This window comes from Thunnus albacares, chromosome 11 (assembly GCF_914725855.1).
Source record: "Thunnus albacares chromosome 11, fThuAlb1.1, whole genome shotgun sequence".
Lineage (NCBI taxonomy): Eukaryota > Metazoa > Chordata > Actinopteri > Scombriformes > Scombridae > Thunnus > Thunnus albacares.
This window is the reverse complement of record NC_058116.1, coordinates 1,490,003-1,508,256: the sequence shown is the minus strand read 5'-3', so window position 1 is coordinate 1,508,256 and position 18,254 is coordinate 1,490,003. Positions and strand designations below refer to the sequence as shown.

At 38.8% G+C, this 18,254-nt stretch overlaps 1 protein-coding gene across 1 annotated transcript; it reads right to left on the bottom strand.

Annotated features, from left to right (window-relative positions):
* Positions 1–537: 537 nt before the first annotated feature.
* On the bottom strand, positions 538–7,382 carry esd (esterase D/formylglutathione hydrolase). The gene is made up of 9 exons (XM_044366592.1): positions 7,276–7,382; positions 6,040–6,114; positions 5,813–5,901; positions 5,191–5,289; positions 4,570–4,694; positions 4,364–4,483; positions 2,869–2,967; positions 1,889–2,056; positions 538–957 (listed from the first exon to the last, which is right to left on the bottom strand). Exons 2-9 carry the CDS (start codon positions 6,105–6,107, stop codon positions 877–879), a joined length of 849 nt encoding a protein of 282 aa, XP_044222527.1. The 5' UTR covers positions 6,108–6,114; positions 7,276–7,382; the 3' UTR covers positions 538–876.
* Positions 7,383–18,254: the final 10,872 nt, after the last annotated feature.

Below are 18,254 nucleotides of genomic sequence, written 5' to 3'. Positions count from 1 at the left end.
AGCTTCATTTTAAGTGTAAGTATAAGTAAAAGTAGAAATACTGTTGTCTAAAAACACTCAATTACAAGTCCTGAGTTTAAAATGTTACTAAAGTAAAAGTACAGAAGTATTATCAGCAAAATGTATCAGAGGTAAAAGTACTTGTTATGCAGACTGTTATATTATTATAGCATACTATATTGTTTGTTCTATCACTAACAAACACGAGAGCATTTTAATGCTGTAGTTTATTGGTGTGGAGCCAATTTTACATTCTTTGGGTAGATTAACAGTACTTTTCTTTTTTAAAAGAAAATAAAAGATTATTTATATTTCCCTCTGAAATGTAGTGGAGTGGAAGTATAAAGTAGCATCACATGGAAATACTTAAAAGTACAAATACCTCACAATTGTACTTAAGTTAATATTGAGGAAATGTACTTCATTACATTCCACCACTGAAACTAAGTGATGTCAATCTTCTCATCTAACTCTCTGTAGGAAAGTGAATAAGTGAAAGAACTATTCCACAGCTGCAATGAAAACAAAACACCAAAATGAATAACTGAGGATTTTATTCAGAAAAATACAGCTGTGACTGATCACTGACAGGTCTCTGCACCAACAGGAGGCTAGCTTAGCAAAATACATGATCATCATCAGGTCACAGAAACATTCCCTTGGATGTCTGAAAAACACTGTCCACTGAACGGTGACTCTTCCCCCATCAGTAAGTGCTGTTTAGACTGAAGGCACAAAGACTTCTAACTGGGCTGAAATGTCAGTGCTTTATTACAGGATATTCTGTAATATAATACTCAATTGTGCAGGGAGGTTGGACCAAAATAAAAACTGTTAAGTTTATGATAGATGGCAGTGAACAGGACAGAGATGTGTTCAGGCATTGAGGTACTTGGCGTGGTGCTTGATGTGGTCGTTCATGAAGGAGTAGATGAAGAAGTAGCTGTGGTCGTAGCCCTGCAGGAAAAAACACAATGTTAAGGTCAGAAAGCAACAGATTGATGTCAAAGTCTGAACATATCTGGAGATATGTGTTACAAAATTATCTACAAATGAATATTTTGTCTGAGAGATTGTACAGAAAATTAATCAGCAATTTTGATAACTGATTAACCTTTCATTCAAACTCATAAGTAACCATAAACAAGTTTTCCAACTTCATCCAAAGACACTTCAGCTTTCATTTTTTTCATAAAATATTCAGATGTCCATACTGGCTGTGATGAGATCCCTTCCTAACTCCATTCCAGTGGAAGTGATGAGGGACAAAATCTCACATCCCACAGTTCTCCATCCTTCAGTTCAACCAGAGTTAACGTGATGTATATGTGGGCATGTGAGAAATGGGATCTGGATTCAAACCTCTGACACTAAGTTTAATAGTACAGATCAGTAATATTCATAATAATCTTGTTCCTTAGCTGAAAGTTTATCTGTGCTCTTCAATTCATAGAAATCTAAACTGACAGGGAAACACACACACTTGCAGACTAACAGAAAATAAGATACTCTGTGTGGCCACATGGTGGCACTGTGTGTCCAACAGAGACATGCTTAAAAACCTCAATAAGGACATACACTGAGAAAATAATAGCATGACACTTTACAGAGTTCCAGTTTGCTGTTTTTCAGCCGTGTAAAGAAACACGTTCAGGTGTTCAGTCTGAAGAATAATGAACTGACTTTGAGTTAAAAAAAAAAACATTGCAACACCTTACAAACTATATCTATATTTCAAAGGCATTACATCTATTAACAGAGATTATATGTATACATGTTATTATTACGGTGCAGTAACAGTCATGCAGTCAGAATGAGGAGAGATTTGGCATCTAGCAGACCGTGAGAGTTATCAATGCTTTTACTTTGGTAGAGTAAAGGAACTGACCGGCTGCAGTCTGAAAACGACAGGGATTTTCTTCTCGGAGCAGACGGCGATCAGGTTGTCGGGCAGCAGCTGGCTGGCTGACAGGAACTGGTCATCACGGCCCTGATCGATGAGGATGTCCAGCTGAGGACCGGAGTACGCCGCCGCCAGCACGGTGGCATCATACGCCTGAAAGAGGCCAGCAGGAAGAAGTGATGTCATCCTTTCACATGCTGCAGCTAAAACAAGTGTTAAAACAGGTTCAGATGTTCCCTCACCGCTCCCTGGTTTACAAACTTTACATGAAAAGGTTCTAACACATTTTATTTCCTGTTCAAACTGCAAACTCCTACCTGTGCAATTTCATTTACTTCTGACTTCTACTCTGTGTGTTCACAAAGTGTTCAGGTAACAATGTGCAGGGACAAATGCTTTTTTTAATTTAAAACCACTAACATGTTTCCACCCATCACTGTTTGTCTATGAATTTAGAGGGCAGACAGGATCCACTGATGAGACTCTGGTGGTGATCTGGTTCTGAAATTTCCACCAGTAAAGATCAGTGTCTAACCATGCAGATAGTTCTGCTTTTATTGTCCAACTTGTCTTATTTCTGCCCCCAGTACAGCAGAGGACTATGGAATTTAGTTTGTGCTGTTCACAGCAGTAAAATGACATTTTAAACATGTAACACACATCTCTTGCTGCTGACAGCTTTCATTGGAACTATGTAAAGACATAGTCCCTGACAGCACCACAAACTAAGTTCAGCGTGTTACTGACCCTTTAAATGCCACATTAGGTCATACAAAGAAGCCTTCAGATGGAACATGAACTCATCCTCTGCTGCATGAAAAATACACTCTGCCTTCTCATTTGGATCCCACAGAAATGAACAGGACAGACTGCAGATGTTTGTCCACTTACGTTGAGGAGGAGGACGGGGGCTGGAGTTTAATGATTACAGTTATTATCAGGACCACAGTCTGCAGTGCTCTTACCTCCCATGTGGACCTGTCAGAGCCCAGGTATCCTGAGAAGGCTTTCTGTCCCCAAGGACACTGCATGGGGTTACAGATGGGTGCAAACGCAGACACAGCCTGCAGGAGACACATGAGGACACATCAGGATCATCAGAGAGCTGCTGTGCAGCTGAGTTTACATCCAGCAGACCCAGAATCTGTTTCTACTGATAGAAGGTGAAGAGAGTAGAGACAACTGGGCCTGGAGGTAACTCAAGATGCTTGGAAACCCTGCTCTGAATTGGAAGAACTGGTTCTAAATGATAAGAACCTGGAGTATTTGTATGGTTGGTTCTTCTATCAGTACACAGAGAAAGCAGGCAGTGAGCTTAGTGGAGCACGAAATATGATTATGGTGTAGTTTATAGTCTCCTCACAGAGCAGAGAAGCCACAGCAGAAAGAAAGAAACTGAGTTAAGGGAAAGAGAAAGTTTTACTGGAGTTGACAACAACTTTGCTTGTTACTGTGAGAGCAAGGATCAGCAGAGAGACGAAGGAGTGATAGTCACTGTTTTCTATGTTCTCGATCTTTTTAAGCTTTTATGTTCAAGATATTGTTCCTTTCATTCAGAATTGTTTCCAGGGAGATGTTATTGAGTTTGTATAGTGACTTTGCTATTATAAGGGACAATATTTTATTACATAATAAATATGAAGTAACTGTTATCTTGTTGGGGTTTTTTTGGCACAGTAACGACAAATAACTGAACTGATTTGTGCCTAGTTTATAAATGTAAATGGATGATAATGGCTGGATTGTCCTTTAATTTTCACATTTTTAGAATTCAGAGGCACATATGACATATGTCATCGAAAGATCCTGTTCCTCTACGAGTAGTATGTTGCTCATGTCAACATCAATAAAAAGAAAAGGTACAAAAAAAGAAAGTGAGGAGAATCATGGATCCCTGAGAGTCTGCAAATATGCAACAAATGTTCAAACTCCTGTCTGTGCTGCAAATGGTGTTTTTATAATCTGGTTTTAATTAACATTCGGACTATTTCTCTCTCCTTTTCACTTTTTTTTATTCAATATAAATACTGATACATTTTCCTTTGTGAAAAGCCGAACAGTGAGCCCTGAGGTTAGAGAGGTCAAGACAAGGAGGAAGCTGAGAAACACAGCAGATCAGTTACACTGCAGTTCCTTCAGAGTTCAACTGGATGGAAAAAACACATAGAGTCACTGCTGTCAGTTACATCAGCAAAGAAAATCTATACATTTGGGTGACAAGGGAACTTGATACTAAAACAACTGTATGTTTGGAAGATATCCACTTCATCTGACTGCCCCTCATCTTGTGAAGCAGGGGTCTCTGCAGCATTGTATTAAGATAGACGTGTCAACTTTTGATCTGCTATTTCTTTCATATAAAAGTTTTTAATAGAGAATACTTCATTAAAATGAAAATCATGCCAAAATACAACAAACTGAGTGTGATGAAGTGGTATCTTGCTGAGTTATATGCAGTACCTTGTATTTCCCAGGGTTCTTCAGGGCACAGATGAGCGCCCCGTGGCCGCCCATGGAGTGACCACTGATTGACATCCTGTCTGGGTCGGTGGGGAAGTTAGCGTTGATCAGTTTGGGGAGCTGAGAGAGAGAGATTACTAATCAGCTGAAAGTAATAAAGAGAGGTGAGTTTTTTTAGGTGCACAGGTGACATGAATCAATCATACCTCCTCGGTGACGTAGGCATACATGCGGTAGTTGGTCTTCCAGGGGTCCTGGGTAGCATTGACATAGAAACCAGCCCCAGTGCCAAAATCCCAGCTCTCATCCTCCCCCTCAATGCTACAGCCACCTGAAGCAGGATGGGAAATAGTTGGGGTTTCAATTTGTTGACAGTTGTTGACAATTTGTTGACATTCCCATCAGCGGCAGGTGTACTGCTAATAAGCAAATTTTAGCATGCTAATATGCTAAACAAATATGGTTGACATAGCAAACATCAGCATATTGATGTAGGCCTCGTGGGCATGTCAGCATGCTGATGTTAGCATTTAGCTCAAAGCACAGCTGTGTCTAAGTACAGTCACAGAGCTGCTAGCATGGCTATGGACTCTTATGGGAATATTTACTAAGGCAACACTTTTTTAGATGCTTAACAGCTGAATTACATGTCTCCTTATTTACTTAACGGCCACACCGACATGGAAGAAAAACATCATCGCGGCACTGAAAATTGTATATTTGTGCTTTATCGCCACAGAGTGACCAGTGCAGTAGAGGAAGACTATAGCAGAGAGAGAGAGAGATGCAGAGTGTGTGTGTGTGTGTGTGTGTGTTTGTTTTCGTACGTGGGCTGGTGTCTGGAGCTACGATGATGATGCCGTGCTCTGCAGCAGCGAGCTGACTGCCAGCTTTTGTGATGAAGTTCTGCTCCGTGCACGTCAGGCCTGCAGAGAATCACAGAGTGAAAACTGATCCCAACATCAACAGACAGGCAAGCTGATGACCTGGAGTCTCTGGTGCTTAAAACACACTGACTAAATTGTGCCTGTTTTTATGTTATATTTATAATATGCTTGGTGTATCGGTTGGGAGGGATCATTTGATTGATTCCTCACCAAACTCCCCAAAGTTTGAGAAGCCTGTACTAGAGCACTAAATGTTAATTGACTGCTAAATGTGATTCCTAACAAATTAACTATTATATCCTGAGTAACATTTGATTCAAGATTCAAGATCCTTTATTGTCATTCAGCAAAACATCAGTGATGCAAAGCAGCACGAAATTACGAGCATGGCACCGTTAAAAAGACAGCATATAAAAAAGACAGCATATAAAAAAGACAGCTCTATAAATAAATTAATATATATATATAAAAACTGAATAAATAATTTCTTGCACAGGTATGAGGTGTCACGCTTTTGTCACCAGACGCCTGTGAGTATGAAGCTCTGACATCAGAGACTCACCAGAGAGCCAGTACATGACGGGACATTTGTTGGTCTCAGCCTTGGGAGGCAGGTAGACTGCAAACTTCATCTTACACTTCAGCTCAGTGCTACACAGAGGAAATGCAAATACAAATGAATTTGTAGCTTCTTTTCCAAATATTCAAACACTGACTTGTACATGTTAAAATCTTTTCTATGTGCTGAAAGTGAGGCCACATACTCAAAAGGTTCAGCTTAGATCTCACCTGTCATGTTCAAAAACCTTCTGGAATCCACCTGCACACTTGTTGGAAGACACTTGTGTGAGGGCCATCTCTGATCTGTACAACAGAACAGCAAGCATCATTACCAAAACTCATAATGTATCTGATTACCAAAACTCTGAACAGATGCAGTGTGTTTTTAGACTTTTCAGAATACAGATACACTTCAAAAAACATCCGTTGTCCAATTCTGTGTCAGATTCAGACTTGTACACTTTTATGAAAACAAACAAATGTGCTAACAGGGTGAGACATACCTGGTGTCACACAATAGTACATTCTGTACATGTCTGTTATCTCTGGGGCTAAGGTGAAGCTTTGCACTATGGATTCTTTTCAAAATAGCAATTCACATATGGATGTTTGGTCCTTTGGCTGAAGTTTTGAGACTATGATTAATTTTAAACATAGAATTTGCACAAGCGCACAAAATAAAGGACTAGTTCATCAGATAAACCAGGTGAAACGATCACTCCCACTGGAAGGTAACTGAAATCTTCCATCAATAACAGGTTCAATTACTTGTTAAGGTAGCTGTTTGCAGTGTAGATGTTTAGGAAATACAATTACCGGTTCATTAAGTAGATAACGGTGAAACTATAACACTAACTGAACCTCTAACACGTTGTCACATTGTGCTAACTTTTAGAAAATGAATGGACAGTGTGAATAAACTAGCTGACCCCTGAAGCATTTGGGCGGTGTAGAGCTGCTTCACTCCGACCAGTCAAACCTCAACAACTTAACGTTAGCTTTCACTTAGCTTCACTCTTCAATCTGGCCATATACAAGACCACTGACAAGAGTCAAATGACTATCCCAGTTTCACTGTCGATTGAAATAACGGTATCGTTACCATTAACGTTAATGGCAGCGACCACAGTGAAGCACGTACAAAATCGCCTATCAATACAAATGACAACATCATTTCTATGCCGAATTGCCCAAAACAACATTCGTAACTTAAAAAACTTTAAACTGTTAAACTTTAAAAACTGTTATATGTGCTCAGCCAGCTTTGTATTTAGTTTATAAGCAAAGGAAATTTAAAATGGACATATTTTGAATAGAGTTTGGCTTCAGTTAAAGTGCGTGCAGGGATTAGAAAAATTATATATCGTTAGCTGCAATTTGTTGGTGTCTGCTTGAAGTTAAAGTAATTTATAACTTGTGGGAAATAAATAAAACAAACTAAACGCATGATTTCCCAGGACATACCTTAATGAACCACGGTATTCTGTTGCTTGTGTCACTGCTGTGCTAACTTCCCCGCCGGCGCAGTCCAGGGCAAAGTCCAAAAACGTCAGGATAAACGCGGTGACGTCAGAGGAACCTCCCCTCCACAGTTTACGTCCGAGACGTAATGAAACTTTATTTCAACTTTATGTCAACATATGTATGTAAGGGGGATTTAATGTCCTGCGTATGTAATCAAACTCTCGAAATTTCATAAACGTTTACTCTCATGCTGGTTCCTGGTATACAAACATAATTTTCCTCTCACATAGCATACTACTTGTCTGTCAAGGGTCATATGTTTACCTATAATGAATTCTTATCAGAATATAACATTCCTGTACTTCCTAGAGAATTTGCTACTGTCTTTGATGATATTCCATCAGGTATTAAAATTCTGCTGTCATCTGCAACCACAGATATTATCCACCAAACTACTCCACCAGAATTATATACATGGAATTCAGATCCTTTTTTGAGTATAGAAACTAGTAATAAATGTATTAAGAAATGAATCCAGAGGGGCACAATTAGTAAATATGCCTCTGAAACATAGATTGTAAACCTCTGAAATTGTTTAAACTAATATGGATATTGGTGTAGACTGGAAAAAATGGTTATTTCCCAGATTTTTTTTTTTTTCAAATAGATGCGAGAGGTGTCTCCACTCAGATGAAACAACAACTGATCACTTTTGGGACTGTCCGTTCAGTCAGACTTTTTGGTACTACCTTAATCTTTCTTAAACCCGAAAATTAAATACATAGCGTACTTAATATTTGTTGTTGGGTTTTTCTTTTCTTTTCTTTAATTTAATTTTGTTTGTTTGTTTTTTATTTTTACTTCTGTATTGCTGTATTATGATCTGTGCATGCCGAGCATACATTGCCTTGTTACTGTTGTTGAAATGGTAAACCTGTTTTAAGTTTGATTTTGTAAATAAAGTAAAAAAACATTTTTAAAAATTAAAAAAAAAAAAAGTCCGAGACGTAACGTACTTGTGCAGTCGCCAGATGGCGGGATGCATCCATGGCATCCTGATGGCATCCTTCCCTGTCTGTTGATGCTTGTGCTTGTTGTTGTTTGTTGTTGTCATTGTTTTTCTGCTGTCCCCCCTCCCCCTTCCCCTCTCTCTTTCTCTCTCTCAACCCAACCGGTCAAAGCAGATGGCCGCCCACCAAGAGCCGGGGTCTGCTTGAGGTTTCTACCCGTTAAAGGGGAGTTTTTCCTTACCGCTGTCGCCAAGTGCTGCTCATGGGGGAACTGTTGGGTCTCTGTAAATTAAAGAGTACGGTCTTGACCTGCTCTATGTGAAAAGTGCCTTGAGATGACTTCTGTTGTGATATGGCGCTATATAAATAAAGATTGATTGATTGATTGATTGATGGCAGTGCTTTGTCAGAAAACTACAGCATGTTTTTCATTTATTTGTTTATTTATTCACGTTTTAATGTCGGGTTAGGTTATTACTTGTAACAAGTTCTAAAACAAATTGTAAAATGCACAGATTATGTACAAGTACCGATGGTTATTCTGAATATTTGAATCAGAAAGTAGATGTATAAAATAAATAAGCCTGGAGGACAAAAGGCTTTTTACATACAGTGTGTGCTATAGATCAACAGTACGGAGCACAAAACATGACATAAATAAATACATGCAAAAACAAATCATTAAATACATAAATTATTATTTATTTATTCATTTATTTCTGTATTTCTACATTTCTTCATTTATTTATTTTTGTATTTCTATGTCAATATGTTAATTAAGTGGGTGGTCCTAACCTCAGTTTAAAGGCCTTTATACACTGATTTTTCTGAGTTTTCACACAGCGAATAAAAGCATTAACCAATCACGAAGCCTGCAAACCTCCAATCTGCACCGACAGCTGTTTATTGCGAAGGCCTACGTGGAGTGTTGAATATCCCACTGTTTGTGTTTTGAAGATATTTACTGTATTTATATTGACTGATCAGCTCCCAGTCTGTCTGTGAGCTGCCTGTTTCACTGCAGGCAGACAGGTAGGCTCACTCGCTACAGTGGGCAGAGAAATAAAACCAATGAATAAATATATTGATTCATGTATCATCATATGCATCATCATCATCATCATGTACTTATGAAGACAAACACTGTCAATTTCTTCCCATGGAGCCGACATGCACTGATGTTGACATCATCCAGTGATGATGATCTTGTCCTTCTTCTACTCACTCAACAAAAGAAGAGGACAGCATTATATCTGTTTAGTCCACACCAACTCTGACCTGCAACCTGTCTAACACTGAAATATGGAGAGATTGATTAGCATTTCTAACATCTGCACATTGACTCAAGGTAGGCCTATAATCTGTGCATAAACAAACAAAACTGTTATTTGATAAATATTTCTAAATAAATAAATAATTGTATAATAATATTGTATAAATAAATAATATTATAATATTATTGTAAAACACTACATATTTTCAGAATGCTATGCTAATTGAGATGAAAAACACAAGTTAATTAGTGCAGTTTAATGTATTTTTAATATGTTACAACCGTCCCTGATCGTGTTGTGTCTCCAGGGTTGGGGTCATTTGCAACATCTAACTTCTTCCATTCAAATAAATATTGTGACCGATATGTCATATGTAATCATCTTTAAATGGTATGGGTAATTAGCAGACAGATGTAAGTTTAATATATAAAAATTTGGTTGGTCTGGTCCAAATAGTCTTTGAGTAACTCAGAGTAAATGCAAAAAGTGTTGCAACCATCCCCAGTCTCCCCTAAATCCAACAGGATTAATTATTTTTTCAGAGGGTATAATCTCTTTCTTTCTTTCTTTTTTTCACCATTTTACCATTTCAATTCATAACAGCATGTGCTGTCCTCCATAACATCTGCCTTGAGGCTGGTGACATCATGGCCCTGGAGGATGATCCTGAGGAGGATGTAGCAGAGGATGAGGGGGAGAATGGTTTGGAGCAGTGCTCCCTGGCGTGACCAGCTGTCCACAGAGGTGTCTGCCCTGGAGGAGATACCCCCTGATCACGACTATTTTTAAAGGGTCTGTATGTAGGAATCAGAAATTCCTTTTCATTAGTGACATCTGTGGCCGTTAAATGAGCTGCAGTCAACATCCTGGTGCTTGCAGCGTGAGACTATTGCACGTGTTTTCTTCTTCCTTGCTTACACTTCTCATAATTACATAAAAGATCTCTAACGTTGTGTTTTGCACCATGTTTCAGCAAAGCATCTCTCACTCCCAGTCAGTCAGCACCACCCTGCTGTATGTACATGCGCTCGCTTGCTCGCCCACACATACACACACACACACACACACACACACACACACACACACAGAGGCTCCTGCTGCACTTTGGTCGCTGATCATTGAAAGCCAATCCACCACCACCCAACTCTCAAAAATAGGCATTAATCAATCACCTGAACCTGACCCAACCCACAAACCGCCAACTTTTCTTTACCATCCGTGTTTGCTAAACACTGGTAGGCTCAGTGAGCGGTGGCCGGGGAACAACGAGCTGCAGTTTTGTTGTGAATGTGTGCTTATTATTGACCTTTGGGCTACCAACAGGAAAAACTAAAGAGGTAAGCTATGTTCTGCTATCACTCTGGAGCTTGTTTTCTGCTCCTTTGTTGAGGAAACAATGTTGCTATAGCTGTGTGTGCTCGGGAGTGGGCGACTTGTCAGTGTGGGGCTGTGTGAAACGGTTGATGGAGGCAGTTAGCTGTCTCATCGGCTAGATGGGTAATATCTGCAGGGTGTTTCTAGTCAGATAGCACCAATTTTCTTGTGTTGTTGTGTCGTTATGCTGGTTGTTTATTGACGTTAGCGGGAGAGAGGCAAGGCACTCCAGAGTGCGCAAAAACGTCACTGCCATTGAATTTTCACAGAAAATCTGGCCCAAGCCCTTCATATAGAAATCAGTCCACAGGCTGTTACAGACAACCGAGAATGTCAGAGAAAGTCTCATTTTTTTCATTACATTACTACCCATTCACTCATTGGCAATAAAATCTATTAATACATGTAAATTGCTTCACAATTCTACGTATAGAACCTTTAACAGGCAAGTAAAAGAATTGTAAAGCTATAATTCCTATTTATTTCAAATGTTTTGTGAAACAGTTTTGTCTGTTGAAATATTTTGCGGTGAGATTTCTTTTGTGAAAATAAGGTTGTGAAGTAGTATTTTGTATGCACTGTCAATTTATTCTTGCCTCTTTCTGAAAACATCTTAGTGACATAGCAGCCTTTTGATTAACGCAGCCCTATAAACCCAGTTGATGGACCATGCAGTGGACAGTGGAGAGATGCATCCCCAAACACACTCTGGAGGTGATGTCCCACAGACAGAAGAACCAGGGTCTTTATTGGGGCAGCAGCACCACCAGGGACTCCCTGCTCAGCTGAACCAAAATATACATAAACACATTTCCCCTAATATTTATAAAATTGAATGTACGACTTTTTAATGACCTGCAGACACCCCGTTACTCCACTTCTTATGTACTTTATGTTTTAATTTGTTGTAAAGATCACTGTAAATGAAACAAACAATGTATTTAACAATTACTTTATTTTGATTCATTCATTCAATATTTTTTATGTTTCAACTAATCTCTCGAGTAGAGAGAAGAGCCTGTCAGTTCTCTCTCTGCCTCTCTCCGCAATCTCATTTCTTCCTTCATAAGCTGAGGAAGCTCATCCTCTCTCTCTTTCTCTTAAGTGGCTCTGGATGGCTTTTATCCTCCTCCTCTTGCTGGTCATCAACTGCTGTACTTGATGTTACCTGGAGTGCCCTCAGGGATGGAGGCAATTACGACTGGACACTTGCAATCCTAAGGCAAAGGAAATCAATCATGGCAGTTAACAACAACAACAGCAGCAGGAAGATTGGAAACTGTGACACAGTAGGGCAGACTTTACTTAGATGCCCTATTTTGGGTTAAAAAAGAGAAAAAGGTGACAGTCACAGCTTGCACCCCTGTGACAACACTAGAAAAAAACACAAGACGGAAAGGCCCCATCTACTGCTTGTCTTATTATTATGGGCTTTGTAAAGGATGAGGGCTAATTTAACTATAGGCTATTATTGCCTTACCTCCAAGCTATGCTAGCTGAATTTTTGGCCCTGGTGAAGAGGTGATCATTTTCCCCCCTCAGTTTAATGAGCTGAGCAATATGCTCCTTGCTCCGTAAAACAAAATGAAATGTTAGAGTAAGTTTTGCTTCACATCACCAAACAAAAGCAGCTTAAGTAGCAAAATAACCAACTTCAGGTTAGCTGTGTGACTCTCACCTGTGTCAAGAGGGTGTGGAGGATCACGTTGGGATAAAAGTGTGCATTGAACGGCCAGTCAGCGTGTGAGAGAGACTGAACTGCTTTGGTCCGTGGCTGTGGCACTGTGGAGGATGCTGTTCGCAACTTTTAGTGTTGTCAACAGTGAAGACAGCTAAGCGGGGGATCTGTTTCTGTCTCTCACTACCTAAAGGAGGCTAGATGCCTCCTTTAGGTAGTGAGAGTCCGGGGACTTGTAAGTGCCTTTTGCCTGTGCTTCTACTTTTGCCTGTTATCATCGTGACTCCACACATCACCCCACGCTGTCTCAAGCAGGTCATCTGCCGTCACTGTCTTGGCATCCCAGCTGCAGCAAGTATTTCTGTGAGTACTTCCTGGTTCTACAGAAGACTCCATGTTCACGCCCGAATAAACTTTTATAATAATAATAATTTGAAACCCTGTAGAGGACCCATTAAAAGGCAACACTGTGGCCAAGGGGGCCCTCTGCTCCCCCCTCTCTTGGTAGAAATGGTTCTGACCTGTTTACAGTTTGGAATGGTACTTATTGATTGAAGTGCATATTGGTACAGTTATTACATTAGTGTGCAGTGTACTGTTTGCTGATATGAACAACATTGCTGACAACTGTTTTAAATATGTTTGCACTGGTAACTCTGTCCAGTTTGGACCCAGAGCTTCATTCTGAACCTGAACCTGTAACACACTCAAGCTAACTGGCTAAGATTTAGCGCTAGCTAATCCCTGTTGCTGTATTAATCAGCTATCATTTTGCTGGTTAGTAACTGCTTGTTAGTAACTCATACACGTCTGCCTTTTTGTCTCACAGGAATGGAACGTTTTTTATGTCCAGCAGTTTACTCTCAATTCAACCAATTTTATACAATCCACCAGATTAATATGGCTAAAAAATATGAAGTTCTTAAATGTTTGACTGTGATATGACACTTGATAACTGTCAATAAGCAGTGATATAACTTAGACCCACTCCACAGGTCAATGAAGTTCATTTTATAATATATTTACTCATCAACAGTCACTACCCTGTCTATATGAAGTATGTAATATTTAAACTTTGGAACATCTTGTGTTTTACTTCTGTCCATCAACAGGCCCACAGTCTGCAGCGAGGGGCAGAGCTGCATCACAGTGAGTGATGAAGATCACAGCAGCAACATGGGACACATGAAGAGAGTGAAGCTTGATGCAGGACTGAAGCAGAAGATGCAGAACATCCAGCAACCATTCCTTAGATGGATATCATCCTCTCAGTGTGCCCAGCCAGGAGAGACAGCATGATGGCACCTGTGTTGGTGTGTTGATGGGAGCATCAGCTTGTTCAGTAGTTTCAGACAGAAGCATCCAGGGTTTGGGCTGTGGCTGCTGGATATCAGTGTTATCCCTCACATATTCCTATTATAAAGTTTTATTCTGTTTATTTATTCAGATGTGGTCTTTTTTCCTTTATATTATACACTAGCTGTACTTAAGTGTTGACTGTGACATATAAAACATATGAGTACAGTTTTGTGTAAACGTGATTGCAGAGAACCTGAACATAAATTATTTGCAACAGTTTACTGAAAATCATCCAATGCTGTTTGCATTACCAAGAGTCCACATCAACCAAAATGCAATAATAATCCATGATGACAAGTCTACTGGCCTTGTATTACATTGGCTTTAATGTTGTTGCTGTGCATTACATTCAAACAATTATATGTGTAATATGTGGTTAACTTTTCACATTAATAGTGAGAAAAAGAAGAGGAATCACAGCCAAGTCTGTTCAGGTAACAAGTACATTAATAAAAAATAAATGTTTATGATTTCTGTGAATGTTCATACTTTTGTCCATTACTACATTTCTTTCAAAGACTGTGACAGAGTGGACATGAACAGTCTTCATCTTCTGCACTGTATTGTGGCACAAGCTGCTTCTGTAAATATAATACAATCACACGAGTGAATTAAATGTATATAAACAATGCACGAAAAGTAAGGAAATTTGTGTTTGGTAGATAATTTTTTTGTTGTAACAATGCTTCTTGGCAATAAACCTTATACCATTGGAAAGCCTGTTTGGTATTGGCAAAGAAGATTTGGCAAATTTTTCATGGGCGCAACCCACATACTCAGCTCTGCTGCTCATCCCACAAATGCATGTTCCTTACAAATGTGGCACCATTTAAAAAGGGAAATAAACAGGCTTTCTAAGGGTATAAGATTTATTGCCAAGAAGCATTGTTACAACAAAGAAATAATCTACCAAACACAAATTTCCTTACTTTTTGTGCTAAGTTTAGATCAGTTTGAGCTCAATGTAAGTATATGTGACCACTAAAGTACAAAAGATGACTAACTTTCCTCCTTTTTGCAGTATGGTTATTATTGTTCATTTATGATTAACTTAAGTTCAGAAAATGATCTTCACACTGAACAGATGCTTCATCACTGTCTGTCCCCTGACTGTCTAGTTTATTTGTTAATCACAAAGCTTTTCAAAAAATATGGCTGGCTGATAATTTAAATATTTACATTAAGAAACAATTTTGTGGGTTAAATATGGTAAGTACGGTGTTTCCAACTCAAAATCTAATCTATCAACAAATAACTGGACTGCCTACCTCATTAACATATGGACACAGAAAGAAATAAAGAAAGAAATGTAGAGATAAATAAATAAATGTAGAAATGCATAAATAAATAAATGAAGAAATGTAGAAAGACAGAAATAGCCTAACTAAAGATTATTTATGGAAATGTAGAAAATAAATCCAAGACATTAATTCATGTCCTTTTTCATTACCAATATCTATCATTTTTTAAATTTATTTATGCATTTATTCATTTATTTATGCTTATGTCATTTTTTGTACTCTATCTAACAGCTTTACTGTTTGCTCTCTTTGTAAGATATAAAATAGATATTTTAAGATTGTTGACCAGAAAAGGGAGACAAATATTTCTATCCATGAAGGTGAATGTTTTCCATTTGTATAATAATGATTCAATAAAGTAAAAATCTGTTATCATGCACTGGTCAAAATATCTGAAGGGCACATTTTTTATCTAAATGAAAACTCAGTAAAAAGCAATTACAAAAGTTTTTTTTGGAGGGATGCAGTCTGGAGCACAGTTATAGCTTTATACTAATATTTCAATATAAGGTGTGTCTTCATCACATGTCAAAATGTTGTTTGCTGAACCTTCTTCTAGGCTCTGATTATACCCTCCAGAACTCATCAGTCCAGATCCTGTATGAGTTGTCCTGTCTGTTGAGGCATGGATGTGAGCTCCAAATTGATGGATATTCCTGCTTTTTTTTTTTTTTTTTTTTTTTTTTTTTTTGAGAGAATGCACATTGATCAAAATCACAGTATGTGTGCCAGTGTTAGCTAAATGACACCTTTCCAACTGTTGTCCTTTGTCCAGATGTGAAATCAAAATAATAATGGAGCAGCAGAAATGTAAAATCTGACCAGGAAAAAGCAGACAAAACATAAAGCAGCTTAATGGAGGATAAATGGCTTAAGTAAGTAAGACACAGAAAATCCACAATGCAAGCAATAAAAACATGCCTTGTAAACAATCAATGCAAGCAAGAGGGAAGAGTGAGGAAGACAAGGGACACAATCTGACAAACAGACAAGAAAATGAGAACAGGCAAGGACAGCATGCAGCGACAAGGAATGATGGAAAGTATAGTGTATATGCTTTTAAATAGTCTCAGGATTAGGATATACAGTATACAAAAGAATGGTAGAAAAACTGAGTTCCTGTCATATATTTAATGTAAGTGTGTTCCAAGTCTGGGAAACTAAGTGCATTTTCTATCTTGATATAACCTTTTGCCACACATTTAGGTCTTTCCAAAAGAAGATAAATATGAGACGTCACCTTAGAGTTGCTGAAAGCCTTGTTGAAAGCTTTGAAAGTCAAAGGTCCAACATCCATTTAGCCGTCATATTAACCATCTCTTACCTACCTGTTTGTCTATGAACTCAGACTGTGAAGCTTTCTGTCCTTGGTAACCACTTTTCAAAAGAGAAGGCCCACTTTGTGTACAGTAAAGCAGGAAAACACTGGAAAATTAAATTACTGTCTTCTTGTGACTTGTGTAAAAATCCAAATTTCTCTCAGATTAAGTCTGTCTTTGTTTATCTGCTTGTATATGTGTGTGTGTAAGTCTGCCTGCATCTCTGCCAGTCTGTCAGTCTAGTTTTACCACCTGCCTCCCCTTGTCAGTTTCCACCTCCTCTGCTTTGCTCTCCATATCATCAGTTTTGTCAGCAATCTTCATCCCTCTCACCATGTCAGCAGAGCAGGATTTAAATTGTAAATTATTTATTAATACATACAGTACACCAATTCTTGTGTCCTGTCTGTCTCTGTAACTGCTTCCTAAATTAGACTGTTTCAAATCATCCACCACCCCCACCTGACTCCCCCCAAAAAACAGATGAAATTCACTCAGCATGCTCAAATACACTCTCTGCTCCCAACAGGATTATGGTTACGCCTGCAGCCATGCACCCATGCACCCATGTGTGCTGTGAAGATTCCATCCAAAGCAGAATTTGTCACAGATTCTTGTTTTTCAGCTCATAATTTCTAACTAATCTGCACATTAAAGGGACAGTACATACAATTACAGCTACAGAGGTCATGATGAGGCATCCTATTGTAGGGATTTAGTAGCACAGCTCAAAGGTTAAAGAAGGTTCAAAATCTCTGTGTCATCCTGATTTAACTTTAAGACTTAATGTGGAAACTTTTGACAATGTTTTGTATTTATGGGGAAAAGAATGAAAATGAGAGAAACTTTTTGCTGTTTCATTTGAGATATGTGATATGACACATATATATATAAAAAAGATTGTATGAAGACTAAAAGTGTGTTGAGCTGTGATTGTGTGTGATGTGTTTCTCTGTGTTCTTTTACCTCTTGCAGGTCCTGGTGTTCTCCGTCTGGACCACAAAGGGGTCTTCAACGGGGCACCTGTAGCTTCTTCCCACACTGGCAGCTGCTTCCTGCAGCGCTGGTGACAAACTCCTGATCTCCTGAACAGAAACAAGCAGCTGACTCACTGTCTGGCTGAAATCCTGAAACTCCTGAGCAGGGGCGATGTTTCAGCAAAAGCCAAGGTATGGCAATGTGACACGATGTCACAGAAATACTCAGTGATGAAAGGATTTGAAAAATATGAACTTAACTAAAACTTCGGTAAAAAAGTTGTCTTTGACCATTCAGAAGGACGTAATATGCTACTGAAAACTGTTTTAACAGACATATAGCTATGTAGCACTGTTCATATTTAAGCTATCATGAACAACAGTGAACTGAACCAGCATCATCACAGTATGTGTCACAGTCCCAGGTGGAGCACATAAAAGCAGGAGAGTAGCCAGAAATCATTACATGAGTGGGCACAGAAAAAATCAGATGGGCCAAGCTTTTCATAACATTGTACTTAACAAAGCCATTGGTACAATGTTGCATTGTGACATTGCAAAAAAGAAGTGCGACAGGGCAAGAATTACTATCAGTCAGACGATCACACGTTATAAACAAGGCAATAGTTTATCAAGATGACCTTAACCACTTTGTTCTGGGGTAAAACAGAAAGAAAAAACACCCAA